The 15,915-nt window shown below is 38.0% G+C and overlaps 1 protein-coding gene across 3 annotated transcripts; it reads right to left on the bottom strand.

Moving 5' to 3' along the window:
• Positions 1-9,538: 9,538 nt before the first annotated feature.
• CCL20 (C-C motif chemokine ligand 20) lies at positions 9,539-15,428 on the bottom strand. Of its 3 annotated transcripts, XM_032857965.1 has the most exons (5): positions 15,373-15,428; positions 12,644-12,815; positions 11,415-11,529; positions 10,622-10,699; positions 9,539-9,750 (listed from the first exon to the last, which is right to left on the bottom strand). In XM_032857965.1, the coding sequence occupies exons 2-5, from the start codon at positions 12,720-12,722 to the stop codon at positions 9,729-9,731; spliced, it is 294 nt and encodes a 97-aa protein (XP_032713856.1). In that variant the 5' UTR covers positions 12,723-12,815; positions 15,373-15,428; the 3' UTR covers positions 9,539-9,728. The 3 variants fall into 3 exon arrangements, with proteins under 3 accessions (XP_032713856.1, XP_032713855.1, XP_032713857.1); XM_032857964.1 differs by lacking the exon at positions 15,373-15,428 and having other exon boundaries at positions 12,644-13,075; XM_032857966.1 differs by lacking the exon at positions 15,373-15,428 and having other exon boundaries at positions 11,415-11,526; positions 12,644-13,075.
• Positions 15,429-15,915: the final 487 nt, after the last annotated feature.

Below are 15,915 nucleotides of genomic sequence, written 5' to 3'. Positions count from 1 at the left end.
TGTAAAACTACTATGTAAATTACATTGGGGATACTGACATGACATGAATCAGAAGTGTCACCCCACAGACTGCCTACTCTTTACAAAGAGAGATACCTCCTTTATAAGAGAGAGATGTCTGTCACCATCTGAGCCAAGTGACCAAATTAGCATCACTAATTGTGGATTCACTGGCATTGTGTGCATTGTGAAGGGAAGTACGTGACGTTAACCTCACCTATGAAATCAGGGCAGAAAATTTTACCTGAATCTGATCAGCTCTTAGACTTCACTCCCGGTCTAAAGGGAATATGGAGGACAGAGAATTTAAAAAGACAGTGAAATTAAAAGAAGCAATCGTCAAATGCAGAATGTGCAGTTTTATGAAACAATCCTTCAAACAATATGATTTTAAAAAAGTAAATGGAGCAGGTCTGACATAAATACTTGGTCGAAAGATATGTCAGCAAGCACAATGTGTGAATCTTTGTTGGAAACTAATTTGAAAGAAAAAAATAGCCAAAAAAAAATCTGTGAAGCACAGTTTGGGGGAAGTATAATACGGACTAGGCACTAGATATATTATAAAATGATTGCTAATTTTTTTAGGGGTGATAATTGACCTATTGACTAGGGAGGAGAATTTCACTGTGTTAGGAGATGCCTGTTAAATTCTTATGGTACGAAGAGCACGGTATCTGCAACTTCCGTTGAATAATTCAAATCAATAATTCAGAGAAAGAGAGAGAAGACAGAGATTGAAACAGAGCAAGAGAACAATATGGCAAAATGTTCGTAGGTGTCAAAACTAGTTATTCGGTACATGGTGTTCCTACTAGCCTTTCAACTTTTCTGTATATCTGAAAATTTTTATAATAAAAATGTTAACAAAAGAAAGGAATTGTCATTAATGAAATCGTCTTTTAAAACTCATAATAGAGAGTATAATTTAAAATAAGATGGTATCAAATCAAATATATTTAAAATAATATTATTGAATATGCTCAACAAAGCCCATGATTCTAACCACAGTGAGCAACACAGTGTACCTGGCATCTAGTCCTGCTCTCCTCTACCCTATCCCACTCCCTGCAGTCAAAAAAATCAAATGTTGTTATTCATCCTTCAGCGGTTCAGAGTCAAATCCCAAGTTCGCTTCCACGCCTCCTGACATCTTCCCATCTATATTCCCCATGATGGTCAGACCAGTGACCTCGCTCTACATTACAGAAATGGTCTTCGTACAAGCCATGTGTTTTTCTGGTATGCTGGTTGTCGGAGATGGACCCCCTCAGCCTCCCCTCTACCCTCCTTCTCATAATCAGAGAGGCTGGAAAGCTAAAGCCACATTTTTCAAACCCCTTACAGCTAGTATGCTGGGTGTGACAGGATCAACCTAATAGATGTAGTAGGTCAAGATTTGGAATGTAGAACTGAGCCAAGTTCACTTTCACATTGCCCTTCTCTGGTTTGTACTCTCCCGCAAAGCCATGAAATCACGAGGTTTGCGAACCTTTGCTAGCATTCCACATCCATCTCTAGCTTGAAGGGTAACAAGTTATTGGTGCTCCTTGATGAGGCTTCCTGTTACCTGGGTTGCAGCCCTGGGTGCCTACTTTCCATGTTCTAGATAGTCTAAAGGTCCACTTTACCAGCAGCGGGTGACTTCAATCGATATTCTCGAATCTCATGGTGGGTCGATTCTTTCTGGTTCTCAATTTATTCCTGGAGACCCAACTTGGAATGCGTTCTGTCTGCCCTTCCAATAATGTTCTAAGACCTGATTTCCTGTATTACAACCTTTTTTGATTAAAATACTTGTAGTGGTTTTTATCATCCACACTGAATGTGGACTGATAAAGTTTTCTGGGTCTGAGAAATATGTATCCTAAAATACAAGATATTTTGAAATAACAGGAATTTACGTTTGGGCAGGAATTCCAAAATTTGGAACATCAAACCACATTGGACACTTGAGAGCAAAAAAGAGATTCCCAGACTCCACCCCATAGTGTAAGAATCTCTCTAGATAGAACCTACCATCTATTTTTAAAATCTCTCCAGGTAATTATGACGCAACCTGCCTAACATGGAAATCCAGGGCCAGGTATGTAGGATTTTAAGGTGTAAAGGCTTATAGACATCATGAGGTCAATGTCCCAGCTGGTCCAAGAACCCCCATGCTAACATTTTAGTATTTCCAAAGTTTCCTGTCCTATGGATTACATTATTGTCTTCAGGAGTTTATCAGCCTAGCAGGAACTCTCTCTGTTAGGAACAGCCAGCTTTGCAGAAAGAATGAAATAACTTCTTTCAAAACCATGCAATAAAGAAATGCCCAGGTTAAACTGTGACTTACAAATCCACATTTTACTTTACAGAATGTAAACTTTTTTTAAAAAGATGTATTTTTAAATAAACATGGGGCTTGAACTCACAACCGCAAGGTCAAGAGTCATACGTTTGACTGAGCCAGCTAGGTGCTCCTCAGAATGTAAATAAACTTAATAATTGCATATGATACACTACCAAGCTCTTAAAAAATATTTTTATTAGCTGAAAGCACATTTCAGATATTGTTAATATACCAAAACAGGATCTTAAAAGTAGTCCATCACAGATTCATGGGATTACAAAATATAAGATTAGAAGCAATCTTAAAGATTACTATTTTACTTATTTTTATTTTTTTAAGTTTTTTTTTTTAATTTTCTAGAGAGAGAGATCATTAGCGAGGGTTGGGGGGAGTACAGGAGGAGGGGCAGAGCGGTAGAAGGAAAGGGAGAAGCAGACACCCCACTGAGCAGGGAACCCTCCACAGGACTCCATCCCAGGACTCCGGGAACATGACCTGAGCTGAAGGCAGAAGCTTAACTGAATGAGCCACCCAGGAACCCCTAAAGATGATTATTTTAAAACAGGGACCTAGAGTAGAAGGCACAACTTAAAAATAATGACATTTTTTAAAAAGTGACCTCAGAGGCCTTTACTTTCATCTTTTATTCAGTTGTGACCTTAAGCAAAGAACAATGTATTTAATTCATTCAGGCCTCTTTTCAATTAAATGACAATTTATATCCACTTCCCTATGGAATCATTCTTTAGTTTTTCCTGGGGTCTCACCTTGAGATACTAACCTTGCCTTCCGTCAATCCAGCTCTAACCTAAGCAGTTGGAGAGTTGACTGAAGATGGACAAGAAAACAGAGCAAAACAAAAAAACAGAAACATAGCAGAAATCTGTGATTTTGAAAAAGACACATGATCATGGGTATGTGTACAATGAACTTAAATCAGATAGTAAAGGCAGAAGAGCAAGTCTCCCACATCACCTTTGAGAGCCTTTGAAATAACTGAAAATGGACACTTGTCTGCTTCCGATATTCCGACTCTGATAGTGACATGGAGGTCGCCAGAAGAGCTGAGGACAGACAAAGACCACAGCTGTGCCCAAATTCTTTGTAATTTCTTATCCCTCTTTTGGATATCAACTGCATTGAATTCTCTGAAAATTAAAGACTCGACGTTAAAGAAAATCACAGATTTATAGTGTTGTAAATGAGCATGTTGTAAATTTTGAAATGATTCATAATCACTTATTGACTTGACAGGTATTTCCCAGGAACCTAGAATGTGACAGGCACTCTGTTGAGCTCCAGGATAGAGTGGTGAACAGGGTCCTAGTTTTCTGCATATGATACATGTGCTTGGAATGCTACCAATAATCTGATGGTCTCATTCTCTTCAGTAGCTCTAACAGTGGGGGTTTGGGGACCAACCTGACCTGGGCTCCATTGCCAGCCTCACCTCCTGCTGATCATGCAGTCCTGGTCCCCATGGTGGACAGATCCAAGGTGGCACACATGTCCCACAGGGCACCACCTTGAAGCAGGGAGTGACCTGATCCAACTGTGTAGGGAGATAAAGCTCACTCATTTCCTTCAGATGAATAAGGCCAGCCCTTAAGGAAGAAAACAAAAATTTTCTTGCTTTTATCAATTTTTCCTTTAATCAACCTCCCAGTTTAGAGACCCTTTGAAGATAGGACTCCTCCAGGGGTGTCTGGATGGTGCAGTTGGTTGAGTGACTGACTCTTTGTTTCAGCTCAGGTCATGATCACGAGGTGGTGAAATTGAGCCCCATATCAGGCTCTGTGCTCAGCATGGAGTCTGCCTGGAATTCTCTCTCCCTCTCCCTCTGTCCCTCCCCCTGCATGCGCCTCCTCTCTCTCTCTATCTAATAAATAAATAAATCTTTAAAAAAAAAAAAGATAGTACTCCTCTGGGTTGACCCTAACCTCCACAGGGATAAACAGATCTGTTCCCTTACTCATGGAGTTTTTCCAGGAACCAAATTCACTCGATAGTGAGAATCCACTGGGCACTTGTAGAGAGATTCTTGGACCTCACTCAGGATCTAATAAAGCAGAATCTCTAGAAACTTCTACTCTTAACAAGTAAGACATAAAATAAGGTAACTATTTCTATTCTATTTCTATTTTTAAATAAGTCCAGATATTTCCTGGTGGAGAATTTCTCAAAAATAAAAAGAAATGTTAAGAAAAAAACAAAATTTACCCCTTATTTCAAAGCCTAGAATTAAGAAAAATAGTCAGATTGGTGTTTCTCTTTTCATTTTCTTCTATGAATATGCATATATATATATATATATATATTTTTTATCACACAAGATCATACAATAAATATATTTCTCTTCTTGCAGATATTCTTTGTCTATATGCACATGTCCCGTGAACACATGTCTGATTAGTATTATAATTTCACTTAATTATTTATTGAGAATCCCCTTTAGGCAGTCACTGTTTTAGGTGTTGGAGATGCAGAAGTGAGCAAGTAGGAAATCTGTGAAGCAATGAGCATCTATTACAATAGCAAAAGATGCTCAAGAAACCAGCTAACTGGTACATAAATGAATAAATATTTACAGGTAGTGCCAGGAATGATAATATGTAGGTGTCTACGAGGTGCTGAGAATGGTTCCAAGTATAAATTCATTTAATCCTTATAAGAACCCTATAGGGCAGGCGCCAGATTACCCACTTCAGAAATGTGAAAACAGAAGCCCCAACAATTTATACACTGCTATGAAATAAGTAGGAAGACCAACCTAGATCAGGTGGCCAGAAAGGGGGCTGACCCATCATGAGGTTTTGGTTGGTCGGGCCAAGAATTGAAACCTACTGACGGATTGAAAGAAAAGGTAGGAACCAAGAAATTCGAGATGTGCATGAGATTAAAGCAAAGCAGGTGTCAGAAAATGGGATTAGGGAGCAAGAAGAGAGGCAGCCACGCTCAGAGAGGGGGCAGCCCAGCCAATCCTGGTCACTCCATGTTGTTGGAAGTTTCTAGTTTGGCTTTTAGGAGGCAATATTTTTACCCCGCTTTGTTGTAAAGCGGAAAACACTTCTTCACTGCACTGACATTGCCACCTGGGCTGACTCACTGGCAGGCAGGTTTCACATCTGAACTTTGTCAAGCTGATTTGTAGACTGAAGGAGGGAATGAGGCAGGCCGAGGCAGGCCCAGACAAGGTCCAGAGCCCAGCTGAGTTGTGTGGTAGTGGCAGGAAGATGCAGGTGGTGAGGGCAAACTCTGCCCAGGGAACCTTGAGGGTGGAGACCTAGGAAATGGAATTCCTTCAAGTAGTGAAACACAGTTTCTGAACCAGAGATCACACCCACCATGTGGAAGCCAGGAAGTCGCTGGAATGATGACAAAGAACCATCTAATAAGAAAGAAAAATCACAGCGTTAAAAACTGTCAAACACATTCTGGGGGGGTGGGGGATGGGTGGGCAGGGCACGGGTGCCTGAGTGACTCAGGCAATTGAGCATTGGACTTCTGATTTTGGCTCAGGTCTTGATCTCAGGGTTGGAAAATCGAGTCCCATATCACTGCTTGAGATTCTCTCTCTCCTTTGCCCTCTGCCCTCCAAAATAAATAAATAACTCTTAAAAAAAAAAAAGAAGAAGAAGAAGAAGAAGCATCAAACACCACAGATGTCTCTTCACTGACACAGAAACACCTTTATGCCTTAATGTCTGGGCAGAATGTGAGACCAACTGATTCCACAGTATTTCACAAGACTGTATGACACTGGGTAAATTCCTTAATTCCTTTGACCCTCAGTTTCTCTATCTGCAAAATGGACACAAAAATAGGACATACCTTGTGTTTAAATGAGATAATACATCAGCGATCTTAGCAGGTGATACTAGCACAGAGGCTTAGATATTATTGATGACATGACTGGGACCCCAGCCCAAACCCTTGCATTCATCTGTCCTTTCTCACACGTCTCGTGCTCCCACTCCAGTACTCTTGGGTGCCTCCAACTCATCTCCATGATGTCACCCTCTGGCCTCTTCTGGCAACTATTTTCTGTCCTTCCATCTTTCCCTCCCCTAGATCCTTCCCTCACGTGAAACCTGAGTCTATGGCAAGAACATCACTGCCCCTAGGGTCTTCTCAAAACAAGCACAAGGTCAGAAGCAGATGGAAAACAGCCTTCCCGTGCTTCTACAATGGAGCTTCTCTATTCCTACTGCCCCCCTTCCCCATCACCCTCTTTGAAATACGTGCATGTCATTAGCCCATACACACCACCCCCCAGCTGTCAGGTGAAGGTCTTAATTCTTCACATTCTTTGAAGACTTGGGCCCAAGCCCACAGTCTCCCCCTCTATACCTGTTGCTGATAACAGTTTAGGCAACTTTATGCCAAGGTGGCACAATGTCACTTGTAAAATGTCCCTTCCTCAAATGGAGCTTCAACGCAGCCTCTATTTATAACTCAGAGTTAGGGAACAGGCAAAATCTCAGCATACAAATGCAAATTCAGCAAGACCCAGAAGATGAGAAACTACAGAACACAGGTCCTTGTTTCTCCAAAACATAAATCACAAAGGTGAGGGGTTAAGAAGCATACATTAGAAGTAAAAAGAAGCAAAGCAAACAAATGCAATGTCTAGACCTTATCTGGATTTTCATTCAAACGAATTCAACTGCAAATATATATATAAATAAATTTAAAAAAAAAACTCTTGGAGGGAAATAAACTGGATTTTTTTTTTAAACAGGGATATTTTAACAGTGGTTATTTGGTGATATTAGGGAATCAATTTAAATCAATTTAAATCTGTGATAATGAAAGTGCTCCTGCATTTTAATTAAATATTTATAGACTGAGTACTTTGGTATGTGGGAATTGCTTCAAAGTCACTCAGGGGGTATATAAATGGGAAGAAATGAGGTGGGTGTTATAGGTGTAACAAGATGGCATTTGTCGGCTGAAGCTGTGTGATGGGTGCGAGGTAGGGGGTGGTCTTTGTATGATTCTCTGTTTTTGCTTTTTGGGTTTTTTTTAAAGAAATCAGAAGGGGAGATCAACCACGAGAGACTGTGGACTCTGAGAAACGAACTGAGGGTTTTGGAAGGGAGGGTGGTGGGCAGTTGGGTGAGCCTGGTGGTGGGTATTAAGGAGGGCACGTATTGCATGGAGGACTGGGTGTGGTGCATAAACAATGAATCTTGGAACACTGAAAAAATAAAATAAAATATAATACAATTGGAAAAAACAAGATTTATTTATATATCTGTCTTTCTACTCTGGTTTTCATTGAATTCCCACCATTTCTCACCTTACTTGGTGCTGCTCTCCCTGCTACATCTACTTCTATTTTCTTCCCCACATCCCTTTCCCCTTGCTTGGATTTTTTCACAAGTTCCCTGGTGTTCCCATGTTCAAGTTCAAACCACTAGACTTGGTTGAGTTAACAATTTCACTTCACTTGTAACTACTCCACCCCACCCCCACTCCTTACATACTTTCCACTTCATCCAGTTTGCCAAATTGGTGGCGTGGTTGACATTTTGGATGGGGCAATTCTTCATTGTGCAGGGCTATCCTGTGCATTCCAATAGATTGGCATCCCTGCCTCCCACCCACTAAATACTCATAGTATCCCACCTTCAGACATTATGAGAACTAAAATATGTCCCTAGATATTTCCAAACATTTCCTGCTTTTCCAACTGGGTGGCTCCTACTGGCCACTTAACCCTCAGCTCAAATATGGAACCATACATAATTGCTACCCCTATAGTTCAAGAACATCGAATACTGGCTATTTAATATGATTCAACCAAAAATTCTTCCCTTCTGGAAGCCCTCACTGCTGATGACCTACAGAACTCTGTGACTCTCATTATCCAAGTACTTACACCATGTGTGGTAAGAGCTGATTTTCTTGTCCCCTCCCTCTAACCTCACTGCTCAGCCCTAATTATCTGGGAGCAAAGACCAAGTCCTGACCTTATCTCTTGGTATTGCAAGCTTCACTTGGCTCAGTACCTGGCACATAATAGGTACTAAACCCATGTTTGATGAATAAACAAACAGGATATTGAGCATACTTTCCCTGATGACTCAGTGTTCTTATTCCTGGGCAGAGAGACAACTTCCAAGCTAAATTGGCCATTTACAGCTCTTGGCTCTGTACCAACGACCCACCATTGCCCTGCTTTATGGGTTTGTGTGTCTGGATTTGGCATCATATCATCAGTGTGCCTGCCTCCAATGATCGTTCATGGTCTTTGGAGTCTAAGACAGACAGTCCTGAGTGCTGTTTCAAGTCACAGACTTTGCTACTTGAACACTGTGATAGTGACTCCCTTGGTTGAGGACCCTTTCATCTTTTGTCTGGGTTCTTGCTAAGTTTCACATACCTCAAGTCTCTCCTCCACTTAGTGAGGCAAAAAGTTCCTAGAACCCTCTGCTTTGTCATTTTCTTTTTGGAAACTGTTTAAGGATGACTCCAGAGGACTTATGAAATAGAGAAATGTTTCTGTGCTGAGTTGCCCATTCCTAGGTCCCTCTCTGGTGACCATGATGGATGGACAAAAGAATTTCTGAAGACATTTTCTCTGTGGTTATTATGTCCCTGAAGTATATAGGTACTCTTTATTTTGAAAAGTTTTATACTGATAAGCATGGAACTATGGATTTCTAATGGAGCTATGGATTTTCTAATTTTTGGTTTGGAGGACTTTGAATCTAAAAAAAAAAGACCCTTTCCATTATAATTCATATAGAATAAAAACCAGGACCATGAGGAACAGGGGAAGGGGAACATCCAGGCAGAAGTGAATGGGGAAATATGACACTTTGCTCCAATTTTTAGATTTACTATCCCTTTAAATATTTTTAAAATTTTTAATTTATATCTTAGAAGTGCTATATAACTCTATTAACAAGCAATTTTAGTTCATTCTTTAATTTTCAGTATTTATTTTTATCATAATTTTTCTTTTTTACAGGATAATTACAACGGTTTTGGAAACAAAACAATGTAGAAGAAAAACGTTAAATAGATTTTTTACAAAGAGCTTGCTGCTTACAAGAAAGTCCATATAACCTCATTTCTCTGAACATAACATTATACCTTGTACTAAACCAAATAGCTTATAGAAAATTAGTATTAAATAGTAAAAACACACACAAAAAGACACATATAGATACATATATGTATATATATATAAATAAAATAAAATAGTTTGGTTCTAATGTGATGCTTAACAAAGCAAACTATGATGCAATATGTATCAACTTCATTAATTGGACAAGTCCAATGAAGCACAAATCAGGTATGTGCTACACTCTCAAAAACCAACTCCTGCTAGATTCTTTTTGTTCATAGGCTCTGTACAATTCCATTCTAGAAAGCATCTGTTTTACATCTTCTTGACTCTGTGGCTGTAAAGAGAAAAAGAAGAAAAAACTAAGCAATGACAGGGCGACTGGCTGGGAGGAATAGATTTTATACCTAAAGATTGCCTCTTGTTTCCTAATCTCATCTCAGGACGTCAGCAGCTCAAGAGTCCAGAGGGACAAATCAATGTTCAGAGAGGAAGGGCTTTGCCCAACATAACTCAGCTAGCTAATGACAGATACAGGACTCAACGCCTGGGTTGTGTCTTTAAATTCAGTGTCTATTGCACTTTTGTGTTAGGTGACTTCTGTTCATATTGATAAAATAAAATGTAACACCACTGTAAATCACAACCATTGATCTCTTTTGACTCTTTATTTTTCAGTTTTTAACAAAATGTTATGTAGTTTGTGAATTATATACATAGGAGTCATATTTGCAAAAAAAAAGTCAAGCTGCTAGCAACTATCTAATGCATAGGAGACTCTTACACATAATGGAAAAATCACTGAATTTTAAAAAAGATAAAAATGATGTGTAAGTGGAAAAAATGAATTTTTCTTTTCATAGTCCGACTCAAATTTCCCCTTTAAAATTCTACGCTGCTGGGGCACCTGGGGTGGCTCAGTTGGTTAAGCAACCAACTCTGGAGTTCTGCTCAGGTCGTGATTCCAGGGTGGTAAGATCAAGCCCCGCATCGGGCTCCGTGCTCAGCACAGAGTCTGCTCAAGATTCTCTCTCCTCCCCCCACTCTTTTCTCTCTAAAATAAATAAATAAATCTTTAAAAATAAATTAAATAAATAAAATGCTATAGTGTTTAGGTTAAAAGGTCCCAGCAAGCCTATGGTCCACCACTCTGCACATGACCTTTGCCCCAGACATTTGAAGAGGGTCTGATGGTAAATGTCCCATACCTGAGGATTTGCACAGCCTTTTTCACCCAGTTCTTCTTTGGATCTGCACACACAGCCAATTTTCTCTTTGTGTAAAAGCTTAAAAAAAAAAACACACAGAAAATTTGATTTGTGCTTAAAGAGTTTTGAATTGCTATTTCACAGAACATGCAATGGAAATTTTGTATTCCAATGGACTGCTCTACCCATCAAGCATTTTATTTGTTTCAGAGGTGAAACAAAATACAAAAAAAAAAATGTTTCTAATAAAGCTTGATGCAGGAAATAAAAGTGATTCTTTCCTACTTCCTCTGTATTTTAATAATTAGCTGTGAGATAACTGGAAAATAAGTCTCATAATTGTTATTTAATTTTCTTGCTGGTGGTAACACAAAATACGTGTATATCCAACCAATAACCTATACCACTCTGAAGTATAATATCCTATATGGATCAAGATTATTACATGTGAAAGCATAATAACTCTTGAGTTTTTACTTACAGCCCCAACCATTCTCTGGTAGAAGATGCTCATTTTAAAATTTATGTCTCCCATGTTTTCCTGAAATGGCATGTAAGTAGTTTATAAGTGTATCTTAAAAAGTGATTTGGCCCTCAACTCTGTTCTTTAAAAAAAAAAAGAAATACTAAACTTCTGCCTTATTCTAGTCCTATTTAAACTTTGGAATACATATGTACTATCAAAACAAACATAGCATTGCCACATCAGTTATTTCTGAAATTCCAGAAAGGCAAAAAAAATTTTTTTTAATTTGAAATTCCCACATACTCCTGACACAATTGAATAACTTACATGACAGCATTGATGTCACAAGCTTCATTGGCCAATTGCTGTGTGAAGCCCACAATATATTTGGGATGAAGGATATGTTCTGTATATCGAAGACAGCAATCAAAGTTGCTTGCTGCTGAAAAGAAATTAAAGGTATTGAGTAAACGTGATTGAGTTTATTCTGTAGTAGGTATTATGGAAATACTCAAAGTTGTAGTTGTATATGGTAAAGAAACTATTTAGAGAAACAGTTGCAATGTCTTTGAGATATGATTTCATGTAGTTTCCAGCTCTCTTAAAAAAAAAAAAAAGAGGGAAGGAGCTTATTTACTGGGTGATTTTGGTTTAATAATACAGTTTAGAAGCCCATGACTTCTAACAAAAGGAATATCTCTAGTGAGAAACACAAACTGATAGTGTTTCATTTAAGTTCATTATAATCACTCAAGAATATGACTATCTCCCACTTGAAGAAACTCTTACAGAGAACCTTCCACATTCAGAAAATGAATAAATATGGAGCTTTTAATCTATTACTTAGCTCCGAGCATTGAGAGAAGGGAAATGATAAGAAGTTACAAAGGAAAATGCAATTTATAGGAGCTTCAAAAGCACTTTGAAATTGTGATATTATGGAAATATTTTGGTCATAAAAGTTCAACACGTGCATTTTCAGGAATGCACCTGTTGCTAAAAGGGATGTACTCTCACAGTCATAAAGCAATACTCAGACACTCCCCCAGGTTAAATTATAACCTGCTGTAAGGTAAGGGATAAATTATCTCTAAGTTGACAAGAAAGGGCCCAAAGCTATGTAAGGATGGAGAAGTCAGATGCCATAATCTGCCTCTAAAGGTTGAGTTTTGAACTTAAACTATTTAGGTGGGAGGTGAAAAAGTCGGAAGAGTGGGAGTGTTTCCTACATTTCAGAATGACCCCATTCACTGGTAATATAACACAATTTATATCACTCCCAAAAATAACACCTTAGCCCTGTTGTGGAGCTTGGGGGTCTCTAAGAACCCAGACACCCAAATATCTGCTGGGATTGAGAGCAAAGAAAAAAAAAAAAAAGCCTGATCAGCAGCAGTAACCGTTCCCCCCTCACTCACCAATGAGTGACAACTCCTATCACTTCTCAAGACTTTCTTACAGGCTCCCTTTCCTTGGGGACTCCCAGGGGAGCTTAAGGTTTCAAGGAGAATGAAAACAGTTCTTCCTCCTGTGTCAGCAGAAAGACTGATACTTACCTTCTGACTTGCTGCAGAGGTGGAGTAGCAGCACTGACATCAAAGCAGCCAGGAGCAAATTCTTGCTACTGCACATCATTTTCAGCTCAAAGAATAGATCTTCTCAGTGCTGAGTACCGAGGGCTCTGGGAGTAATGCTAGGTTCTGATAGTAGCCTGGGTCTGGGATGGCCCTTCTTATAGCAAATATTGGGAATGTACACAGAAGGCGTGTTCTGACATGGGTTTTCCCCCATTGATCAACCTGTCCCATCATGTCGTCACAAAGAAAAACCACAGGGAAAACTTCCTGCCTTTCCCTAACATTGGGAAGCTGTTAAGGTCAGGGTGAGGGGGGTGGTGTTTGAGAAGGGGAAAATCCTGTTAAATCCTTTGGGTTTTCAAAGAGGGAAAGCAGCCTATCCCTGTGACTCAGAAAAGGGTTTCATGCAGTTTTAATTTAATCTCTTGTCTCCGAAAAGAGAGGACAAGGATTAACAATGATACAAAGGTCAGCCCTACACAGGAACATTACAGGACTCTATTGTTACCCTCTATTTGCTTTCCAGAGTCAACTGGGAACAGGAGGATGAGACAGGATGCCAGGCATACTTAGGGATGCATTTATAATTGCTCAGCTATCACCAAAGACCTGGAATTTCTAGGCTACCATTCAGATTAGGTAATATGACAATGTTGTAGTAGTGTTCCCAATGTTGGTGGAAAATACCAGCCCTCAAATAAGACTCAAGTCTCAGCTTCATTTTGATGTCATGTCAATTCTTCTAAGAATCTTCTACGTTTGAATGACTCTAATCAATATTGTAGCCCAGAAAATAATCCCCACCTGTCCTTAACTCTGTGTGCTAAGGTAGTTACATAGCTCAACACAAAGCCTCAGAAGAGTTGAAGAAAAAAAGACAATCAACAAAATCATGGTCAAATAATAGTGATAATGATCATAATGTAATATGAATCCCTAACCTATGATGGTATAATGAGAACTCACCACAAGGGAGAATATCATTCTATGCTAGGAATTAGGTTTGCAAGAGGGGAGTTCTGGAGATAATGTAATTTTTTTCTATCCTATCATAGGCATGGTTACACGTAACTACACATATGTTAAAATTCCTAGAACTGTACATAAAGAAAAAGAATGACTTACAATGTATGATTTATTAAAAAAAACTTAAAAACACTGAAATCATTAAACAAAAACTATTCACTAAACACAGATATGTCAAAAGTAAATAGGTCAAAAAAAGATGTACCATGTAAGCAGTACACAAAAGAAAACTGGAGTTTCTATATCTGGCAAAACCGATTTTAAACTAATAAAATGTTACTAGAGATAAAGAGGGAGTTCCATAATTGTAAAGGATCAATCCATCAAGAGGATACCAGAATTATGACCATATGACATACACCTAACAATAGCACCCAAAACTATATGAAGCAAAATTGACAGAATCAAATGGAGGAATAAATAATTCAATAATAAAAGTCAATACTTCAACACCACATTTCCAGAAATGAACAGAAAAACCAGACAGAAAACTCACAAACAACACTAGATCTAATAGACATCTACAGAACACCCTACAACAGAACACAGAACAGGCATCCTTTTCAAGTGCACATAGAACATTCTCCAAGATAAATCATATACTAGATCATAGAACAATTCTTAATAAATTTTAAAAAGGATGGAAATCATACCAAATATGCTTTCAAAACCACAATGGAATTAAATTAGAATATAACAGAAGGAACTTTGGGAAATTTACAATAATATGTGGATATTGAATGATATATTCCTATATAACAAATACATCAAAGAAATCATAAGGAAAGTAGAAAATACCTCAAAATGAGTGAAAACAAAAACACAGCATACCAAAATTCATGTGCTGCAGCGAAAGTACTGCTCAGAGGGAAATTTACAGCAGGGATACGTGAAATAAGAAAGAACAAAACAATAGAGGAAATCACCGGAACTCAAAATTGGTTCTTTGAAGAGGTCAACATTAGCAAGCTTTAACTACACTAACCAAGACAAAGCAGACATAGGAGTGTAGGGAATGAAAGAAGGGTCATCATTATAAACTGTAAGAAGTAAAGAGGTCTATGAACAACCATATGCCAACAAGTTAGATAGTATAGAGGAAAGGGACAAATTAGTAGAAAGTTACAAATTCTGGAAACTAACTCAAGAAAACAGAAAGTTTAAAATCTCCATGACAAAGACATTACATTAGTAACTAAAAGTATTTCCATAAAGAAAAGCCCAGACCTATACAACTTCATAGTAAATTTTACCAAATATTGAAAAATAAATTAAAAACCAATTTCATGGCAAACTTTTCCAGTAAGTAAAAGAGGAGGGAAAATTTTCTAGCTCATTCTTTGAGAACAGATTTATATTGATATTAAAGTAAGATAAAGACATCACAGGAAAATAAAACTACTGGCCAATATCTCTTATCAGTACAGTATACTACACACAAAATTACTCAATAAAATATTAGTAAATGGTAGCCAGAAACATATAAAAAGGATTGTGTATCATAACCAATTGGGATTTAGCCTAGGAAATATAATAATATTAACTGAATAAAAAATTATGAAAAGCATTTGACAAAACCTAACACCTATTATAATAAAAACACTCAAAAAACTGGGAAGAGGAAAGAACTTCTTCAACCTGATAAAGGTCATCCATGAAAAATTCCATAGCTAATCTCATACTTACTGAACAACTGAATGCTTTCCTCTTGAGATCCAGCCCCAGATAGGGATGTCCATTCTCACCAGTTCTATTCAACATTGTACTGGAGATTCTAGCCCAGGACAACTAGACAAGAGAAGGGGAAGTCACCCAGACTGGAAAAGAAGAAGTAACTATCTTATTTGCAGATGACATGATCTTATATATAGAAAATATTAAAGAATCCACTAAAAAAAACTAATAAGTTCAGCAAGGTTGCAAGACTTAAGATCAATATAGAAAGATCAATCCTATTTCTATACACTATCCATGTTCATTGATAATAATGTTCACCTGAAAATAAAATAAAGAAAACTATTACTTTTACAATAGCATAAAAAAAAAGAATTGAATACCTATGCATAAATTTCATAAAAGATGTAAAAAATGTAACTAAAACTACAAAACATTATTAAAGAAATTAAAGAAGACTCCTAAACAAGTAGAAAGACATCTCAGATCATAAACTGGGAAGACAACTTTGTTAAGATGGCACCACCCCCTAAAAAACTGATCTGCAGATT

This window comes from Lontra canadensis, unplaced genomic scaffold (assembly GCF_010015895.1).
Source record: "Lontra canadensis isolate GAN:19392208 unplaced genomic scaffold, GSC_riverotter_1.0 scaffold13, whole genome shotgun sequence".
In the NCBI taxonomy this organism is placed as follows: Eukaryota; Metazoa; Chordata; class Mammalia; order Carnivora; family Mustelidae; genus Lontra; species Lontra canadensis.
The sequence above is the reverse complement of the archived record's forward strand: the minus strand, read 5'-3'. Positions and strand labels throughout refer to the sequence as shown.